Source organism: Oryctolagus cuniculus, chromosome 8 (genome assembly GCF_964237555.1).
Source record: "Oryctolagus cuniculus chromosome 8, mOryCun1.1, whole genome shotgun sequence".
In the NCBI taxonomy this organism is placed as follows: Eukaryota; Metazoa; Chordata; class Mammalia; order Lagomorpha; family Leporidae; genus Oryctolagus; species Oryctolagus cuniculus.
In genome coordinates this window covers 62316020-62337518 of record NC_091439.1, presented here as the reverse complement: position 1 = coordinate 62337518, position 21499 = coordinate 62316020, and the positions used below count along the sequence as shown (strand labels likewise).

General features: G+C 41.2%; 2 protein-coding genes across 9 annotated transcripts in view; one reads left to right on the top strand and one right to left on the bottom strand.

Moving 5' to 3' along the window:
• The window catches only part of SLC9B1 (solute carrier family 9 member B1), a 157899-nt gene that overhangs the window by 32920 nt on the left and 103480 nt on the right, over positions 1-21499 (bottom strand). For 5 of the 6 annotated variants that reach the window (XR_011378326.1, XR_011378328.1, XR_011378327.1 and 2 more), the window contains exon 13: positions 4548-4647. The gene's annotated coding sequence lies outside the window, so the exon portion shown is untranslated. Of the gene's footprint in view, positions 1-3965; positions 4054-4547; positions 4648-21499 lie in introns of those variants that run through there. The other variant, XR_007909147.2, reaches the window with a different exon arrangement.
• CISD2 (CDGSH iron sulfur domain 2) lies at positions 7332-19158 on the top strand. Of its 3 annotated transcripts, XR_011378330.1 has the most exons (4): positions 7342-7558; positions 15616-15743; positions 17168-17382; positions 18669-19158. XR_011378330.1 is itself a non-coding variant. In XM_008267552.4 (3 exons), the coding sequence occupies exons 1-3, from the start codon at positions 7456-7458 to the stop codon at positions 18756-18758; spliced, it is 408 nt and encodes a 135-aa protein (XP_008265774.1). In that variant the 5' UTR covers positions 7341-7455; the 3' UTR covers positions 18759-19158. The 3 variants fall into 3 exon arrangements, 1 of the variants encoding a protein (XP_008265774.1); XR_011378331.1 differs by lacking the exon at positions 15616-15743 and having other exon boundaries at positions 7332-7778; XM_008267552.4 differs by lacking the exon at positions 15616-15743 and having other exon boundaries at positions 7341-7558.

The following is a 21499-nucleotide window of genomic DNA, read 5'->3' as shown; positions in this document are numbered from 1 at the left end:
GCTGATTAAATTGGCAAGGTCTAAGAAAAAAAAAAAGCAACGAAAGAACAAAAAAAATAATAAAAACAAAAAGAAAAGAAAAAAAGAACAATAAAAAACAAAGAAAAAACAAAAAAAAAAACCAAGAAAAAAAAAACAAAAATAAATAAATTGGCAAGGTCTCTTTCTCTTTTTAAAAGGTTTATTTATTTGAGAGACAGAATTACAGAAAGAGAGAAGGACAAAGAGGTCTTCTATCTATTGGATCACTACCCAAATGGCCACAATGGCCGGAGCTGAGCTGTTCCAAAGCCAGGAGCTAGGAGCTTCTTCCGGGTCTCCCACATGGGTGCAAGGGCCCAAGCACTTGGGCCATCTTCTACTGCTTTTCCCAGGCCATAGCAGAGAGCTGGGTTGGAAGTGGAGCAGCCAGGACTGGAACTGGCACCCATGTGAGATGCCAGCACTGCAAGTGGCAGCTTTACCCACGATGTCACAGTGCCAGCCCTGGCAAAGTCTTTTAATTCTTGTGTATGCTGTCTCCTTCCAGAGCAGGCTTCATACTTTCTTAACCAAGTTGTTTGGGAATTTAACTGGAGGCATTGGGAGACGGGAAGTTGAGGACAGCATGTATTAGCTTTTGAGGAGGAAAGTGGTCACCAAGGCCCTCCATGTAGAGGCTGATCCTCTGAGAACAAGGGAGGTTGAGGGGAATATGGAGGTTCAAAGTTCTAATTCTTGTCACCCAAATGTTCCTATCCTGTCTATGCTTTCACCTTAGAATGATTAACTGGAAAAATCAGGCATTTAATTGGTACGATAAATCTGCAGCAGTTTCAGAATATAAGAAACTCCTTCAAAACTGCAGCAGAGGAGTTGATGCTCCATATGCATTTTTTTTAAGATTTATTTATTTGAAAGAGTTACATAGAGAGTTCAAGAAAGAGAGGTAGAGAGAGAGAGAGAGATGTCTTCTATCTGCTGGTTCACTCCCCAATTGACTGCAATGGCTGGAGCTGCACCGATCTGAGGCCAGAGGCAGGAGTCTCCTCCAGCTCTTCCATGTGAGTGCAGGGGCCCAAGGACTTGGGTCATCTTCTACTGCATTCCCAGGCCATAGTAGAGAGCAGTATCGGAAGTGGAGCAGCCAGGACTCAAACCAGCGCCCATATGGGATGCCGGCACTGCAGGGAGCGGCTTTACCTGCTGTGACACAGCTCTGGCCCCTCCATATGCATAGTTTTTCTTTTTGTTTTTCTTGTGGCCATTCTGTCTAGGAGGAGGTCAGGCATATCCACAATTTTCATAATTACTACTATTACCATAGTGATACATTCTTCCCACCTTCACTCCATCCTATGCTATTATGGTGATACAATATGGATGTTGTCCCCCAGGGTTCACGTGTTGGATGCCTGTGGAACATTTAAGAGGTGAAGCCTAGTGGGAGGTGATTGAGTCACTGAGGGCATCACTCTTGGAAGAGATTAATGTGGTTCTCATGGGATTCTGGTTGGTTCCCATCAAAGAGAGTTGTTACAAAAGAGCAAGACTGGCCCTTTCCTGGACTCTGGCTTTGGAGACTAGCTTTAGGAGGGCACGGTTTTCATCACTAGTCAACCTGAGTAGAGATTCTGGAGGGTCTCCCAGACCTTTTACTTACTCCATTGCTCTGGCTGTCTTGTGGAGTGGAGATAGGCAGAGAGCCAGTCGAGCTTGGGTGCTGAGATCCTCCATCTATTTTTTCTGGGACAGTATGCTGAAGTGTTCAAGGTTGTGTGCCTTCTTCCAGTGCAGCAGTGCAGCCAGTTGCAGAAATCTGTGTGCTGTATGCAGGCCTCCATGGAGGATGGTGGGGCACTGGCTACAAGGGGCAAGTTGGGTGATGCTTCCCAGTTAAGAGAATCTATAGAACGAGGCATGCTGTGGAGTTCATTCACAGGCCTCGTGGTGGAGTCCCACAAGCCAGTTACCAGGATCCATGGCCATCTGTTGGGAATTAAGTACTAGCTGCTGGTGTGCCTCAGCCTTTTATCCAGCATCTAACTATTCCCAGACTATTCAGTTATGAGATTCCCTGAATGTTTAGTTTTTTTTTTTTTTTTAAGATTTATTTGTTTGAAAGGCAGAGTTACAGAAAGGGAGAGGTAGAGAGAGGAAAAGTCTTCCATCCACTGGTTCACTCCCCAAATGGCCACAATGGCTAGAGATGGGCCGATCTGAGGCCAGGAGCCAGGAGCTTCTTCCAGGTCTCCATGCAGGGAGCCCAAGGACTTGGGCCATGTCCACTGCTTTCCCTGGCCATAGCAGAGAGCTTGATTGGATGTAGAGCAGCTGGGGCTCAAAGTGCTACCCATAAGGGATGCTGGCACTACAGGCAGTGGCTTTAACCTCTAAGCCACAGCGCTGGCCCCTCCCTGAATGTTTTGCATGCAGTAAATCAGCAGTGGTCTCCTTGGGCAGCATCAAACAAACTTAAGGAAACTAGCCATTCCCTTCACTCTTTCCCCCTGCAAGAATTCCTAGGCCATGGAGGCCTCTTTTGGATCTGAGCTGTGGTGCCTTGGGGAGGACAATGTGAGTCAAGTAAACTGTTCTTACCCTCTTCAATGCATCCATTATTGGAGTTTTTGCTCTACCTACGTGCTGAAACCTTTGAGTTGGAGTCCCAAGCTCCGTTAAAGATAATCATCTTGTCTGTGAGTGGTTGTTATCATCAGTATTTCTGAAACCCTTTGAGGGCTGGGACTTCATATTCCACCATCCTGATGTCAGTTAGGGTGAAAATGCTGCTCTGAGTTTACTAACTCAAAGGTGAACACATCTTACTTTATTTATTAATTTATTCTAAACACACAAGTAGCATAACAAAGCATTAGTCAGATTCTTGTTTTCTTTAATGTTTAGTTTATCAATGCTTAGAGAAGACTAATTCCAGACTTCTGAGGTAAATGAGAATGTGCCCTATTACTTTATTATTTTACTACTTAATGATTATATATGCAGATCACAGTGAGCACAGAATTTCTAAGGGAAAAAATATGGCTTCTAAAAAAAGAAAAACTTCCAAAATCTATGGAATTAAGCCTTTAATTATGCATATACATGTCTTTATATTTACTTTTTAAAAATGTTTTATTTATTTGAAAAGCAGAGTTAGAGAGAGGGAGAGTGATCATCTGCTGGTTCACTCCCCAAATGGCTGTAATGGCCAGGGCTTGGCCAGGCCAAAGCCAGGAGCTTCTTCTGGGTCTCCAGCATGGATGGCAAGGGCCCAAGCACCTGGGCCATCTTCCACTGTTTTCTCAGGCACCTTAGCAGGGAGCAGGATCAGAAGAGGAGCAGCTGGGTTTGAACCAGTGCCCAAATGGGATGCTGGTGTTATAAGCAGCAGCTTCACCCACCAATACTGCAACACTGAGCCCTATATTTGCTTTTAATCATAATCTTTTTTCTAGTCAATGATTCCAACAGTGATCAATCAATATACACTCATGGAATTATAGAGTATAAAGGTTCTTTCAAAGCTCATTCTAGGGGTAGCTGTTATGGTGTGGTCGGTTAAGCTACTGCCTGTGAAGCTGTGAGCATGGGTTCAGGTCCTGACTGTTCTGCTGCTGATCCGGCTTCCTGCTAATGTGCCTGGCAGAGCAGTGGAACATGGTCTAAATACTTGGGCCTTTATCACCCACATGGGAGAGCAGGATGGAGTTCCTGGTGCCTGGCTTCTGCCTGGCCCAGCTCTGGCCACTGCAACCATTTGGGGAGTAAACCAGCAGATGGAAGGAAGATCTCTAAACTGCCTTTATAAATAACATCTTAAGAAAAAAAAAAAGCAACTCATTCTATTTCATTAGGGGGCTAAGAATTTTACAGAGGGAATTCTATAGACTGCTTTTTTTTTGGTAATATAAAGTTCTAGGGAAGATAACTGAAAAATAGTTTAATTACTGACTTACAATAATTAACAAATAGCAAAACTCCAGTTTTGTTTTTGTAATTTAACTTTTATTTCCAGTTTTCTGTACTTCCTCTTAAAGCTGTGGGCAATGCAAAGCAGTTCAAATGAAGTTCCTTCCAATAAAGAGGAAGTACAATGTAAGAATGCTGAACACCAAAGTCAAAATACTCATTTTAAAATGAGTTTCTTGGTCCCTTAAAAAATATTTGAGCAGGGTGGTGTTTGACCTAGCTGTTGGAATGCCCACATCCATAGTGGAGTTGCTTGGAATCAGTTTCCGCTCTTGCTCCTCAGTTTAGCTTCCTCATAATACAGACCCAGTGAAGCTGAAGTGACTAGGTTCCTGAATCCATATGATAGCTTGTTTTGAGTTCCTGAGTCTCAGTTTCAGTCCTAGCTGAAACTGGGGGCTGTTGTGGACATTTGGAAAATAGGGTGGCAGAGGGGAACTCTTTCAATTAAATAAAAAATAACTTTGGAAAAACAAACAGATATTATTTTCACTGTGCTTCTATGTAATAATTATCAATTTAATCTCAAACCCAGCTCAAGGTAAGTCTCTCAATTTGTTTAAACATATTATATTCTCTTAATTTCATCTACTCACCCAATCATGGATCAGTGACTCTTTTTCTCTTTCGTTTCCTTGATCACATGTCCCATTTGTTGGTTTATTCATTTAGGAGGAACATACTCTCCATTAGCTTCTGGGAAAAAAATGCATGGAATATGTATTTTCTTGAGCCCTTTCGAGTTTAAAAATTATTTTATTCTAGTTTCACAACTGGTTGATCATTTGGCTTGGTACAAAATTCTAATTTTTCTGTGAAACTTTGAAGCATTATTCCCATGTGCTTAGTTTCTAGAGTTCCTGTTGAGAAGTCCTGTACATTCACCTTTGTGTGCATGATGAAATCTAATTTTTTTTTTGTCTAAAAAACTTGTATAAACTTTTCTTTGACTTAATAGGACACAGTAATGGGGAGAAGGGAGATAAAATTCCATACAGCTAACAGAGAAGGAGCTCCAGAAATCTGCATGGGGTTCCCTTAAACTTTTTACTTGAGGGTACTTCCAAAAGTTCATGGGAAATGGAATTAAAAGATAACTTCATTTTAGTGCAAAAACAATTTGAAATCCATGCATGGGAGGGTGAGGGGGTCTTCCAAAAGTTCATGAAAAATGTGTATTTTAAAAAAACTATTCATGGATTTCAAAATCTTTTGGCTTATGCTTTTTTAAAAAATTTTTTTTTTAATTTTTTTATTTTTTAGACAGGCAGAGTTAGACAGTGAGAGAGAGAGACAGAGAGAAAGGTCTTCCTTTTTCCGTTGGTTCACCCCCAAGTGGCGCATCGCGGCTGGTGCACTGTGTTGATACGAAGCCAGGAGCCAGGCAGGGACCAAGGACCTGGGTCATCCTCCACTTCACTCATGGGCCACAGCAGAGAGCTGGCCTGGAAGAGGGGCAGCTGGGACAGAATCTGGCGCCCCGACCGGGACTAGAACCTGGTGTGCCAGCACCGCAAGGCAGAGGATTAGCCTAGTAAGCCACGGCGCTGGCCTGGTTTTTGCCTTCACATTTACTTTTAATTCATTTTCTCAATTCCCTTTGTACTCATAACAATCTTAATTAGGTATTCAATAGTCTATGTGATTAGTATCAAAGCACTGGTTCAACCACTATAAAAAACAAATTATGTCTTTTAAGGAGAGTTTAAATGTAAGAAACGCCAGTGAGACCTGAATTTGAATACTATGTCACAAGGTGGTAAGTAAGCCTGTCATTCCTTTTTTAGAACGTTATCTTCAGACCCTCTCTCTGTTTTATGTACTGCCAAGAAGGCACGGTTGCGAAAATGAAATCCAAATTAAAAATATATGTAAAAACAGGATTTAAATTTTAAAGGGAATCTAAGAAAATATCCCTGATAAATGTACAATAATTGTACATTTGGCACGTGAGATTTTTCTGTTATACTTCTAAATTGAGGTATTAGTTTAATTCTTTAAGAAAAAGCTGTCTGAAAGCCTTAAGAATATCATTCAACACAGCATGTTTTGCCTCATCAGGATGACAAAGTGTCTAAGAAACATATATTTAATAGCCTTTTCTTAACTTTTCTTCCCCACTTACAACCTACCGCTACCTCAAACAGCTCCCCAGTGGTATTTCTATATGTGATGAGCAGATATTTAGACAGCCAACAGTTCAGATAACAAGGTTGCTGGCTGAGTTGCATTATTTTCTAGATAAAGATGCTCCAGTTCCTTCTTCCCCGACGCCAAAAACAAACTCCCAAAAGAAAAACTCTAACATAAATGCCAACCTTTTAACTCTGTACACCTTCTATATTACTCTAGGTCACAGCTATGAATTTACATTCAAATATACTCATAGAATTTCCACTGTGATTTTACTTGGACAATTCTGAACAGGTTAAACCGACAGAAGATAGTTTTATCTAATTTCTGTTACCCCTCTGAACTTTTTGTTTTTGGTACAAGACAATAAAAAATTTAGTACAGAGAAAGATTGCCTTAAAATTTTTATTCTTCCTTTTCCATCTTAAAATAAAAATGCCAAAGAAAAAGTAAAAAAATAATACCGACTCTCAGTTCCTTGGTATGTGTGGTTGGTTAAGCAAACTGCAACTAACGGTATACGCCCCATGCAAGCGGCCACGGCGTCTTTCAGAGATCCTAACTTCAGCCCACATATGACACAATATAGTGGCAAGGAATGATTCAAGAGACTGAGGATGTCTCCTTTCACCCTCCAAATCTTCTTTATACTTAATAAAAGTAAGTAAAAAAGGCTTTACATTTTAGCTGAAGGCCTGCTGCACAGAGAAAACCCTAAGGCTTTGTGTTTTTCTATTACCTCGAAGAGTTTTAGTTAATGCAGAAGACATGATCTGCAAAAAGAACGGAAAATACCTAAGGCAGGCCTACTAGGGGTCTTGCCTGCGTGCCAAAAACCTTGGAGCAGGGCTGCCGCAAGTTTGCCAAGGGGCAGTTCCTGGTTTAACTTCTTTCCTTCTAGAAAAATACCCTGCCCTTGGGGTGAGGGAGCAGAATCAGGGGCCGCGGGAGCCTGGGTGAGGCTGAAGAAAGGGGCAGAGACCCCAGGGGCGAAACAGCGCCGGCGAGAGAAACTCACTTTTGAAAGACACTCGCCGTTAGAAAGCACCCACAGGCCTTATCAGCACCAGAAATCCTTCCCGCTGGCCTCCAGGGCCTCCCAGGCGGAACACGCCCACAGCGCCGGCCTTCAAACTCCAGGCTCCCAGGAAGGCCTCCCCGCTCACCTAGCAGTTCCCGCGGCGCCGCAGCCCGCCGCGCGCGCACGTGACTCGCCGTGGCCAATCGGCGCCCGGAGACTCACTTCTCGGCCCGCAGCCCCGCCCGTCGGGGCGACCGAGGCCGCGAGCGCCCGCCGGCCGCTTCCGCTCCCTGCGCAGGCGCAGCAGCTCGGCGTGGGGCTCTGGACAGGAGCGGAAGCCGCACGCCAGGATGGTGCTGGAGAGCGTGGCCCGCATCGTGAAGGTGCAGCTCCCCGCGTACCTGAAGCGGCTCCCGGTCCCGGAAAGCATTACCGGGTTCGCGCGGCTCACAGGTAACCCTCCCAGCAGCCAGGCCCCATCCTTGCACCCTCTCCACGAGGGGGTGGGGAGGGATGGTTATGAAAATCCTGGCTCTGCGGGGCGGAGCGGAGCCTGGCGAGTGGCCCGTCGCCCCGTGACCCGGTGCGCGGAGGGACGCTGCGGCGGCGGTGGATGGCGCGGCCAGCGGCTTCGTGTCCTCGGGCTGTGTCCAGCGTCGTTGGGAGGAGCGAGGTCGGTTTTTGCCGAGAAGTTGCTGAGCTGGTCGCCGGCCAGTCTGTTTCGTCTCCTTATCGCTGTCCTCAGCGTCCTTGTTTGTTGTAAGATTAGGTTATCATTGTCCGAGCCGTCTTGTTCTGTGACAGGCAGCGTCAGCCCTGGGCTGGGTGTCCCCCTCAGAGCTTTGGGTGCAGGGGGCACACACACATGTGTCTGTTCTGCTTAGAGAAGTTAGAAGGTAGCCTCCGGGTCCACAGGGTAGAGCCGACCTGCCGTGGGGGCGTCCGAGGTCCAGTCCTGGGGGCAGCTGAGGTGACGAGTTGGAGGAGAGATGCCTTACCCGGAAAGTATTCGAAGGCTGGTATGACGGGCCCAGAATTAGGAAAGGAAGCTTAATAGTTAACATACTTAACGTTCTGTAGGTAGGGTGCCTCCGATATACAAAAATGTTACAATTGGGTATTCGTAGCCAAAGGATGTAAATCTGCAGAAGGCAGTCTGTATTTGGAGACTTCCTTGGGTTGGGAGCGTTGCAGTTTGTATTGTATTGTGTGGGATACATTTGGAAACCATTCTCATTGAGTAGGATGGGGAGCAAAGAGGCAAACATAGAACTCCTGTGCCTAGCTGTTGGGAAACTGAAGCAGATCAGAACGTGTGATACTAGACTTAGTAGCTGGGAGATTTTTAGAAAGGTGTCTTTAAGATCTTCACTGTCAACGAATATTTAATCCCTGTTAAAGGCATTAAGAAAACTGATCCAAAACACTTTACTTTCTCGCTTTAAAATATATAGTAACTTCCACTTTAAAGATGTTAAATATTTAATATTCTCAGAAATGACAACTATATTTAACAAGTCTCATTATATTGTGTCTGCAGCTTAGTTCTCTGTATCTGTTCAGGAAACAAGAATGTACTGTAGTAACTGCTGTATGAGATACTCTGTTGCAGATTGGACAACAGCTGCAGGGTCTCTGGAGTACTGTGGAAGAACTTAAGGCACCCTTTTTGAGTTTCCTCTTCAGAATAGATACATTCTGAAGTATACCTAGTGACATTGGACTTTCTTGAATGAGCTACTCGTGGAATCCATAGGTAGACTTTTGAAATTAAAAGCCAGTTAAGACATTTTACCAATGCATGAAAAAGTTTAAGAGGCTGAAAAGTATTTCTGTTTTCTTCTATGGAAATTAGAGCAAAAGAAGGTTATAGTTCCCAGTATTGTCTATTATTTCCTTCCCTTTTCAGAGCTAGTTTTTTTTTTTTTTTTAAGCTGTGAACTCTCATGGTGACTCTGCACTTTTTTTATTTTTTTAAGATTTATTTATTTATTTGAAAGAGTTACATAGAGAAGGAGAGGCAGAGAGTGAGAGAGAGAGAGAGAGAGAGAGATGTCTTTCTGCTGGTTCACTCCCCAATTAGCTGCAGTGGCCAGAGCTGTGCTGATCTGAAGCCAGGAGCCAGGAGCCTCCCCCGGGTCTCCCACATGGTTGCAGGGGCCCAAGGACTTGGGCCATCTTTTACTGATTAACAGAGAGCCATAGCAGAGAGCCGGATAGGAAGTGGAGCAGTCAGGACTTGAACTGGCGCCCAGATGGGATACCAGCACTGCAGGCGGCAGCTTTATCCACTAAGGCACAGCACCAGCCCTCTGCTCTGCATTCTCACAAACACATTCAGGTCCTTAATTACCATATACTATGTTTTCGAGAGTGAACTTTTTAAGATAAATTTCTCCGCCTTTGGAAGTGTAAGTGTATTCTAATACTTTGACTTTTGAAAAGTCTCTACCTGTTATCATATAAGCTTTTTTTATTTCATTTATTTATTTTGTTCCTCCAGGTCTCCCACATGGGTGCAGGGGCCCAAGCACTTGGGCCATCTTCTACTGCTTTCCCAGGCCATTAAGCAGAGAACTGGGTGAGAAGAGGAGCAGCCGGGACTAGAACTTATACCCATATGGGATGCCAGCACTGTAGGCGGAGGCTCAGCCCACTAGTTTTTTTTTTTTTAAAGGATGTATTTATTTGAAAGAGTTTCCAGAGATAGAAGGTAAGACAGAGAGATCTTCCATGTGCTAGTTCACTCCTTAAATGGTTTACATGGGATGTTAGTGAGGCAGGTGGTGGCTTTACCATAACAGCCCAGTTCCTTTTTTTTTTTTTTTAAGATTTATTTATTTGAAAATCATAGTTACAAAGCAAGAGAAGAGAAGAGAAGGATCTTCTATCCACTGGTTCACTCCCCACATGGCACAACAGCTAGGGCTGGGCCAGGTAGAAGCCAGAAGTCAGGATCCAGGAGCTTCTTCAGGATCTCCCACATGGGTGCAGGAGCCCAAGCATTTGGGCCATCTTCTGCTGCTTTCCCAGGCCAAGAGCAGGGAGCTGGATTGGAAGCAGGGCATCTGGTAGGCTAGAACCAGCGCCCATGTTGGGTGGTGGCATCGCAGATGGCGGCTTTACTTGCTGTGCCACAATGCTAGCCCCAAATCAGATTTTTTTAAAATAAAATTATTCAGCCTTTCAGAAATAACCTTTTATATGTATATATGTTAATAAGTCCAATTCTGTAAAGAATCTAATGCTTTCCAAAAAAATTCACTTTGTTCCATTTTTTTAAAATTAAAGTATGATTTACATACAATAATCAGAGCCTTAGTGTTTAGCTGAGTAATGACAAGCAAATACACCCTTGTAGTCTCTACTGAAAATCAAAGGATTCTCCTGCTCCTTTCTAGTCTATTCATCCTCTCTAATGATTTTGATAGCATAAAGGTTTTTGAGGTTCATCTAGTAGATCGGTAATTCATTCCTTGTTACTACAGACCAGTATTCTACTCCTTGAAAATACCGTAACTGGTTTATCTATTCTGTTGGAAGACACTGGGTTACTTCCAGTTTGGGGGCTATTCATATAAAGTGCTTTGGACTTCTTGTACAAGTTTTCTTGTAGATGTATGTTTTCCAACTCTGTTCCACTTACAAATTCTTGTTTCAGAATTGGCTGTTTCAGGACAGATAGCACTAACAAACTTAAACTGTCAGTTTTGACATGTTTGTGTTATTCTGGAAAAGATACTAAAGCCTCAGACACTGATTATGTTTAGGAGTAAAGCCTTGTGGCCGGCACTGCAGCACAGAGGGTAAAGCCACCACCTGAGACGGTGGCATTCCATATGGATGCTGGCGAGTCCTGGCTGCTTCACTTCCGGTCTGCTCCCTGCTAATACACCTGACAAAGCAGCAGAGGATGGCCCAGGTCCTTAGGCCCGTTACCCACATGAAAACAGGGAAGAAGCTCCTGGCTCCTGGCTTTAGACCAGCCTAGCTCTGGCTGTTGAAGCCATCTGGGGAGTGAACCAGTGGATGGAAGATCTCTTGTGTGTCCCTTCCTCTCTCTCTCCTGTAACTCTGCCTTTAAATAAATAAATCTTAAAAAAAAAAAAAAAAAAACAGCTTTTATGTTTCTAAGAAGCATACTAATTCAAACTGGCAAAATTTCATAACTAGACTGTATTTCTGGAAATTGTTTTTTGACTTTTGAATTGGAAGACTTTTGTTGTTGCTGTTCTATTTTAAAAGCTTATACAGTGGGGCCAGTGCTATGGTGCAGTAGGATAATCCTCTGCCTGTGGTGCCAGCATCCCATATAGGTGCCGGTTCTAGTCCTGGCTGTAGCTCTTCTGATCCAGCTCTCTGCTATGGCCTGGGAAAGAAGTAGAAGATGGCCCAAGCACTTGCTCCCCTGCACCTGTGTGGGAGAGCCAGCAGAAGCCCCTGGCTCCTGGCTTCAGATTGTCTCAGCTCAGGCCATTGTGGCCATTAGGGGAGTAAACCAGTGGATGGAGGACCTCTCTTCTCTGTCTCTCCCTCTCTCTGTCTGTAACTCTACCTCTCAAATAATATATGTTAAAAAAAATCCTTTAAAAAAAAAGCCAGTGTACTTAAGTATTGACTAGCCTTTGTAGTAAAAGTATCTTTATTTAAATGTTTTCTTCCATATGGCTATTTCACAATTTATAAATTATTGAAGTATTTATTGAGCACCTACTGCGTGTCAGCCAATGTTACAGATACCCAGACTGTTTCATAATGATGAATGGAAAAGAGATTTTTTTAGTTGGTCATTAATTTTATTTTATTGGCCTTTCAGTCCTGAATTCAGTTTCTGCTGAGTTTTGAGTGATAATAGTAAAGTCATCCATTTAAAATATTCTACTTTCATCTTTTCAACAGTTAAAAAATAGAAAACATTTCTGCGTCTTAGCTGTAAATGGTACATAAGAAAATAGGATATAAAATTAACAGCAGCCAATTTGTCAAAATTATTTTTATGGTATTACTATAAGTAATCTTTAAAATTTATTTTCATCTTACTCAAAAAGTGGAGAGACAGAAAAAACTTCCATCTATTGCTTTACTTCCAAATGCCTGCAACAGCCAGGGATGGGCCTAGCCAAAGCTAGGAGACTGGAACTAAACCCAGATTTCCATGTGTCTGGCAGTGACCCAACTACGTGCTGACTCCAGGGGTGAGCATTAGCAGGAAGCTGAATCAGAAGTGGAGGACTGGGACTTGAACGGGGCATTCTGATAGAGAATGTGAGTGTCCCAAGTGACAACCACAGTGCAAGATACCCACTCCTGTATGTAAGCTTTAGCAGATTTGAAAAGGAAAAAAAAAAAAAAAACTGTCCAAATTCTGTATAATATAGTGCCTGATTGATACCCATGAGTATTTTTTTTTAAAATTATAATAGATTTTTATAATTTTTTTAATGATTCATTTTCTTATTTGAGAGAGACAGAATTCTTATCCTCTGGTTCACTCCCCAGATGCCTGCCAGGAGCCAGGAATTCAATCCAAGTTTCTGGTCTGAGTGGCAGGAACCCAGTTACTAGAGCCAAACCACTGCCTGCCACTGTGTTAGCAGGAAGCTGGTATCAAGAGCTAGTAGTGAACATAGGTCTGATAATGAGACATGGTGTCTCAACTGCTAAGCTACATGCCTGCCTCTGTTCACGTCTTGATCAGGAATAGGTTGTCATAGCCAGTTTCACTATATAGGTTGAACCTGCGCTCTCTTAAATCCAGTTGTTTTTAGGAGATACTTTCTTTGAATTGTTTCTAACCTTTCAGAAAACATGTTAAAATTTCTTTGCTACTCAGGTTGCTTTGAAATATTCCTTTCTGTCTAGATTTTGTTTCTTTGATGATGCTGGTTCTTTATTCTACTTTCTTTAGTCTTCTTGCTCATCTGAATAGTGGAACATAGAAGTTAAATATAGATACTGGGAACCTGCTCAGGATTATGTGGTCTGTTTTTTTTTTTTAAACAAGTGATTTTTCCCCCCTTTTAAATTAGAAAATGGAAATCTTCACTGATAGAGGAAGAAAGGCTTTTGGAAGTGAAAATTTTTAACTGAGGGAAAAATTAGGAAAACTCAATTGTTTTACATTCAAATTAGCAAATAACACACTGAGTGAGTACTTTTTATTTTATTTTTTTAAGATTATTTATTTAGGCCGGTGCCGCGGCTCAATAGGCTAATCCTCCACCTAGCAGTGCCGGCACACCAGGTTCTAGTCCCGGTCGGGGTGCCAGATTCTGTCCCGGTTGCCCCTCTTCCAGGCCAGTTCTCTGCTATGGCCCAGGAGTGCAGTGGAGGATGGCCCAAGTGATTGGGCCCTGCACTCCATGGGAGACCAGAAGCACCTGGCTCCTGCCTTTGGATCAGCGTGGTGTGCCGGCCGCAGCGCGCGGGCCGCAGCAGCCATTGGAGGGTGAACCAAGGGCAAAGGAAGACCTTTCTCTCTCTCTCTCTCTCACTGTCCACTCTGCCTGTCAAAAAAAAAAAAAAATAGATTATGTATTTGAAAATATTAGAGAGAGAGAGATCTTTGGTCTGCTGGTTCACTCCCCAAATGGCCACAATGGCCGGAGCTGCGTCAGGTTGAAGCCAGGGTACTGGAACTCTGTCCAGGTCTCCCACAAGGATGGCAGGGGCCCAAACTCTTGGGCTATCTTCCTCTGCTTTCCAGGAATCTGGGTCAGAAGTAGAGCAGCCAGGACTTAAATGGGCACTCATGGCATGCTGGCTTTGCAAGCAGTGGGGTAACCTGCTGCGCCACAATGCTGGCCCCTTGTAGTCTTTCAGAGACCTGTTTAGGTGTCAAGATTTGTTCAGTTTTTGCTCATTTGAGCTAGAGTTAATCACTTCTTCCTCTGCATTGCTTATATATGAGTGCCTAGAGTACACTGTACTATAATCCTCTGTGGGTCTGTATTCCATACTAGATGGAAAGCTCCTTTGTGATGGGGAGTGTTCTCTTTTTTTTTTAATTAAATTTTTTTTCAAACCCCTATGGAGGGCTGACTTTCAGTAGTCTGCAACAGGGAGGTGCTCTGCTATGGTTGAAATACAAACCCAGAAGCAGGTCTTCTATGAATAGTTTAATGCCAAGTTCCCCACAAACATGCATTGTGTGATGGGGTCAAGAGGGCACCCCCCCATTCCGGCTGCACCTTGTTTCCCAGGATGAAGGGCTTACCACACCAGACCCTAGTCCCATGGTGTGGCAGGGGACTGACTGACTGAGACCAGCTGAAGCTCCTTTGGTGCTGCTGTCCATTCCACCTGGGCAGGATTCTGGCTTAGAGGCATTTAGTCAAAAGTGATAGGGCTTTTTGTATCTTCTGTACCAGTATCACTTGGCTTATGTCAATGAGATTTTACAGTTTTTAAAGACACTGAAAGTTTTTATTAACGATTTTAAATAGTCTTTCTGAATTTTAACTTATACCGTTTCAATGGTGAACCATGAACAAAGGTAAGTCAATCTACACCTTAAAGGAGTTACCTCAAATGTCAGTTTAATGGAATTCAAACAATTTAGCTGAAATTTATGGAAGTCTTGGTTTATGTAAGTCTCTGTTAAAAGAGATGGGAGTTGACTCTTTTGTTCAGTGAGGCAGGAAACATGTGCATCACTAGCTTCAAGGTGAAATGCAATAATAGCTTTCTTTATAATAGTGCTCTACAGTTTTTACTGAGAGTTCCTACTTCAGTCATTTGTTCCTCTAAAAGTCCGATGATGTTGGACGATTTTTTTGTATGTATTTTTTGTATACCTTGGAAGTTTTTACTCTCAAATCTTTTGAGTGCATAGTTTCTCTTCATTCTTTTGATTTGAGCTTAAAGGTCCTTTTTTAGAAACCTTCTGTGATCCCTTTACCTAGCCTACCTAACAGCCAACCTAGTGCTCTGCATCAGCTTAGTCGTTTGTTCTCCTGTACCATCCTGTTTATTTCCTTCATAGGATGGTGTGCGATGATCTTTGTTTGCTTGTGTATTGTCTGGCTCTTCTAAAATGTATCCCCTAAGAGAGCAGGGACCTTACCTAACTGCCTGTCTAATAGTGATGTCCGGAATGGGGTGAGTACGGAGAAAATATTGTTGAACAAATGAATGAATGATTATAATTCCTGCTTTATGGTTAAAATAAACCCAAGTATATGAAAAACTGGATTTATACCACAGATAAACTGGAAACTAGCTGCTTATTGAAATCCTGCCCTGTGCCAGGTACTACACATTGGGTATATGGAGACAAATAAGATAGCAGCAGGTGCACTTGCATGTAACAGCGTCTCTCTACATGGTGGGTCCTTAATAATTATGTAGTAATAAAATTGAAAACACTTAATATTAGGAGACTGATCAGATTTGCTTATTCAGAAAATGCTTATTCATTTAATTGAAGATAAAAATAAAAAGGGTGGTGACTGAAAAAGTAGAAGAGGAACCTTGCTGGGGTGATGGAAATAACTTATATTTCATTTTAGGTGGTGTTTACAGGTGTATATACTTTCACAACTCCTCAAACTTACTCAACAAATTGAACTGTAAATTATGCCTCAATGAAAAGGAAATTAAACAAATTACATTATTTAGGGGCTGTAGTGGTGATCAGGTAAGTAAGGTCCCTGTTTGTGTAGATCTTATGTTGTGATTGAGGGATATGATAGGTAGCTACAGCCATTAAAATTTGTGTTTTCAAGCTATATTAAGGATTTGAGGAGATGATTGAATTATCTGGTGTATTTATTGAGTTTGAAAAGTAGGATATAGACTGTACATTAATGGCCTCATAAAAATTTTATTTGTAAAAAATTCTTCATTTACTTGAAAAGGGAGAAAGAAAGAGAAGTATATTCTATCTACTGCTTTAGTCCCCAAATGCCCTCAACAGCCAGAGCTGAGTCAGGATGAACCAGGAGCCAGAAACTCCATCTGGGTCTACTGCGTGGTGGCAGGGGCCCAAGCACTGTAGCTGTCATCTGCTACCACCTAGGATGCATCAGCAGGAAGCTGGATTGGAAGCAGACTAGCTGTGATACAGATGCAGATGACTTAACCTCTACCACAATAGCTACTTCCAGTCTCATTGTTTTTAAAGCATTTACAGCTTATATTAACATACAACAGCAAAAAAGGAAAAACAGAAATATAGCAAAATATTACCAACTCTTACTGGTAGGATTATAATTATTCCAAATGTATAATAAATGTTATTTTCTTATGTTGAAACAATAAGAATAAAAAGTTGCTGTGTGAAATACATGCCACTTTAAATTATTTCTTATATTTGCAATTTGTAGATAATATTTTCCCTTCAAAGTATTTGAGCTCAATATACATCAGGCAGGTTCTGATGTCTGATCTCATGGCGCAGTGGGTAAAGCCACCGCTTATGACGCCGGCATCCCAATATGGTCACTAGTTTGTGTCGTGGATGTTCCACTTCTCATCCAGCTCCCAGCTAGTTCGGCTGATAAAGCGGCGGAGTATGCCCAAGTGTTTGGGCCCCTGCCACCCATGTAGGAGACCAGATGAAGCTCCTGGCTCCAGTCTGGCCTAGCTTAAGCTGTTGCTGGGAAGTGAACCAGAAGATCTCTCCCTGTCTCTCCCTTTCTCTCTCTAACTCTGACTTTCATATAAGCAAGTAATTCTTTTAAAAAAGTGAAAATGTTTTCTAAGCCAATAAATTCATCACACATTGAATTTCATTTATATTTATGGTGATTGTAATTCCTGGGAAAAAAAATAAATACAAACACAAATATACTTAATGGGAGCAGTGAGATAGGATTTTTAAATAAGACCTGTTTCTAAAAATTTATGTCTCCACCTTCTTATGTGTCAGGTTAACCCATAAATAAAATAAGGTGACCGTGGGTGAAGCTTGCTTTATTGTGTTACTTAATTACAGTTTCATAGATAAGGTAAATAAGAAATTAGTACATGAAGTAAGAGATCAAAATAAGTTCATGGATGAATGTGGACTTGCTTTTTTACAACAGCGCTACAGACCCTAACAAGTCTGTATATGTTTAGTTTCAGAATGGCTCCGGCTGCTGCCATTCCTTGGTGTACTCGCACTACTTGGCTACCTTGCAGTTCGACCATTTTTCCCGAAGAAAAAACAACAGAAGGACAGCTTGATTAATCTTAAAATACAAAAGGAAAATCCAAAAGTGGTAAATGAAATCAACATCGAAGATCTGTGCCTAACTAAAGCAGCCTACTGTAGATGTTGGCGTTCTAAGACGGTAAGATGTCCATTTATACGTACACTAACATTTTGTGCAGTTATATTTGTTTGGCTTGTTAATTCCTCAGTTGTGGGGGTTCTGTGAGATGATTGTTTTCATATTGTTTATAATTCTCCTATGGTATTAAAAGTCCTTATTCCTAAGTTACAGTTTACATTTTGTGATTGATACTACCTACCTTAGAAGTGATAAAGCTGCAAGGAAGTCTGGAAACTGATGCTTTCACAATGCTTAGCGCTTGAGCAAGTAACATGTATTTTTAAAAAACTTATTTTTTTGAGAGGATATAAAGTTGAATGGAAAAGGGCTGAAGCTGTGGGTCAATAACTAATGCTCCAATCTGATGCCTGTCACTCGGTCAAGCTGGGCAGGTGGCCAGCTTGGGCTAGAGCAGATTGCTTAATTTTTAATCTCTGATCTTCAGGTTTTTGTTTTTAATCTGCCATGTATCAACATTGCAGATGTTTTTGAGGATTTCGTGAGTTGATCTATGTAAGGTGCCTTACATAGTATGAGGTAGTAAATGGTAGTTATAATTATAGATGCTTTTTAAGGAGAAAGGAATTCAAAGTGAAGAGTAGTTACTGTAGATAGTTGATGGAATCTGTCTTGTACTGCATTGATTACACGTTGAGGTTTTAAGCACAGCATCCTTTGTAATAGCAGGATTTTAAAAACTAAAGATCTGAAAGTATGGGAACAATTGTAATACAAGTGATGGGATCTTAGAAACCATTACATATCATATTCTTAAAGAATATTTAATGATCTGAGATCCTGATGTCATATAAGAAAAGCATACTATAATATGATCTTAATTTTGAAAAATGAGTACAGTAAATGCTTGGGAAAAATAGAACAAAATATTAATTGCTGTTACATATATCTGGATGGGATATGAGTGAATTTTTAAATTTAGGGTTTACATTCCATTCTTTTTACATGTAAATAAGTTGAGATGTATGCAAAAGTAGAGCATAATAGAGTCTAGGAGGTTTTTTTTTTTGACTCTTTTTTAAACCTAGTATAGTCATTCAGATGGAGTCATCCAAAGGTTTTGTGTTAAAATCTAAACCAAATAATGAATTAACTGTTTGGATTGTTAGATTTGCTGGGTATGGAAATATGGCTTGTTTAGACATAGATTATATTCATTACCTAGAAAAGGTATCTGATCATTTTTTTTGATAAGTACATGATGTTTTCTTTGTGAGAGCAAAGAAACATTTCTACTTAATGAAACATTTTTAAAATAACACTTGTAATTGTTTTTTTCTTTTTAGTTTCCTGCCTGTGATGGCTCACATAATAAACACAATGAATTGACAGGAGATAATGTGGGTCCACTAATACTGAAGAAGAAAGAAGTATAATGTACGGAATTAGGATTGGAATCAGTTGTGTGCTGTAAAGTCTTACAATATTTTCTCATCCTTTGTGTGTAGAAAATATGAAATGGTGGTCATAATTATTACCACTGGTTGAATCATTGTTTCTGCCAGTTTATTTTCTTGCTACACTAGTATTTATATTTGATACTTTATATATTCAGTCATTTATGTAGACGTTAGATTGTCAGACCTCATTCTGACTTCAAGAGTTAATGTATCTTTCAATAGTAAAATCAACATTTCTGATTTTAATTACCTGAAGAAAATCTAAATTTGGGCAGTGGGTTCAAAGCTGTTTCTTTGAATAACAATATTTCCAGCAGAATCTGTACTTTAATAAATTTTTCCGTGTTTTCTGTTAAATATATTATTTTTCATATTGCTTTGGTTTTGATCATTTGAAGTGTATCTTTTTTCACCTTTTGGTCTTACACAACCCATTCTTTTTGGATTAGGGAACATGTTACCATCAAGAATTATTTGAGTGTTCATAAAGATAAACTCCTTTAAAGAGACTATTGTCTAATTAACATGAATATCCTAATTTCAGAAAAGTAAACTGGATATAAAAATTCCAGTGAGGAACAGTTATTTACATTATAAAAGAATTGTTTGCAAAAGGCTTGTTTGTGTCTGTTAGAAAAAAAATGAGAGGGAGAGAGATTGTGTGTGTGTGTTTTGAGGCATTTGACTTGGTGACAGCTGGGATGGGGTGGCAGGAACACTTGACAGACTTCTGGACTGCTACATTTTGAAGGTCAGTTAGACAAAAATACAGCATATCTGAATTCTCATTGAAATGAAAAATAGTTTTGTTCAAACTTGTATTGATATGAACATTTCTGTCTAACAATTACATTATCTAAGGAAATACATAAAAATATTTCCAAAATATACTGGAGAATCTCTTAAAAGTTTAGAACTTTTTTTTTAGCCTACTAGTAAGAGTCTTTCAGTTCTCACATTAATAGTTACTCTTAAGTCTGTCTAATAAAGGTGTAATCCATTGAGTTAACTTTTTTTTTTTATAATTAAGGTGCAGAAGGCAGACATACATACTTAAACACTCCTACAGTAATAAAGCTAAAAGTTACTGAGCATTTCTATGTGTCAGACACTACCTAGGCATGGTGCTTGGATTATTACATGTAATATAAGGAAGTGCTATTGTGTGATCTTAGCTTTCTCATGACCAGTAGCTGGAATTTTAAAGGTGGACTTAGAAATGTGTTTGTGGTTTCTGAGAAGTTTTATAAGGTGTATGTTGAAATCTGCTGTTTTTTCCTCTCACCACAGAATATTGTGACTACTTCTTTGGCTTTGGATTTTTTTTTAAAGATTTTTTTTTTTTTTTTTTTTTTTTTTTTTATTTGAGAGGAAGAGTTACAGACAAGAGAGGAGGAGAGGTAGAGACAGGTCTGACATCCACTGGGTCACTGCCCAAATGGCTGCAATGGCTGGAGCTGGGCCCATCTGAAGCCAGGAGCCTCCTCCGGGTCTTCCATGTGGGTGCAGGTGCCCAGCACTTGGGCCATCTTTTACTGCTTTCCCAGGCCATTAGTAGGGAGCTAGCTGTATTGGAAGTGGAGCAGCTGGAACTCGAACCGGTGCCTTTATGGAATGCCAGTGCCACAGGCAGAGGCTTGACCTACTACGCCATAGGCACTGGTCCTGGGAATTTTTTTTGAGGCTTTTTCTTTAGCATCCTTAAATGAGCTTCACTGTCAGGTTAACCAATTTGTTTTTCCACACTTAGTCACACAACTTTAGGAAAAATCCTCATCAAAAGTCTGGATATTCTGGCTGTGGTCATGAGTGCTTTTCTTTTTGTAAAATCATTCAATGCATAGCAATATGTCTTTACACCTGTTTTGGTGGTTTCCCATACTTAAGATTTCGCAGTAGGTAAATTTACTAAAAATGTGAAGCAAGATTATGAACTTTTAATTTTGTTAGGTTACAGCACTTAAAAAATTGAAAGTGAATCCACTCATAATTTTAATAGGAAGTATGATGACCATACTCTCAGAATAAGGTTTTTATCTCCCACAGCTTTTCAGTTGAAATATGTTAAAGAACTATGCCAAATATTTTCCCACCTGTGCAAAATTTTTCAGGAGCCTGGGGCTGGAAGCTGTGGGGAGCAACTCGGACTAGACTGTTACTGGAATTAAGACTTATTCTATGCATCTGCTCTCCCACAATATGGCGCTGGGAGAGGAGGAAACAGCTTCTACACAGCTGCCTCCAGTTCAACCAATAAACAGCAGGACCTGCTCCTGATTGGAGGAGAGCAGCGTGCTCGGTGTGTGGGTAGCAGAGTTGGGATTGGTGGAAGAGGACTATAAAGGAGGAGAGAGACAACATGCACGAGGGAACATCTATCTGAAGGAACACCTGTGCAGCCCCCGAGAGAGCGGTGTGCCGCTCCCCCGCGGAAGTGGGGAAAGTGGCAGGGGGAACCGCCCTTCCATGGAGGTGGAAGGGTTGGTAGCCAACCCGGGAAGAACCAGCAGCAAACCCGGGAAGGGCCGAGCAGATAAAAGAACAGCGCAGGGTCCTGTGTCGTTCCTCCACGAAAAAGGGGAGCGACATAATGGTGCCGTGACTCGGATATGAAGCCTAGGCAGGGTTTAGTGTTGTTCCTCCATGAAGAGGGGGAGCGACAGAAGCAAGCTTTTATTTTAATAACTCCTTTATATGAGCATTATTATCAGTTGCCA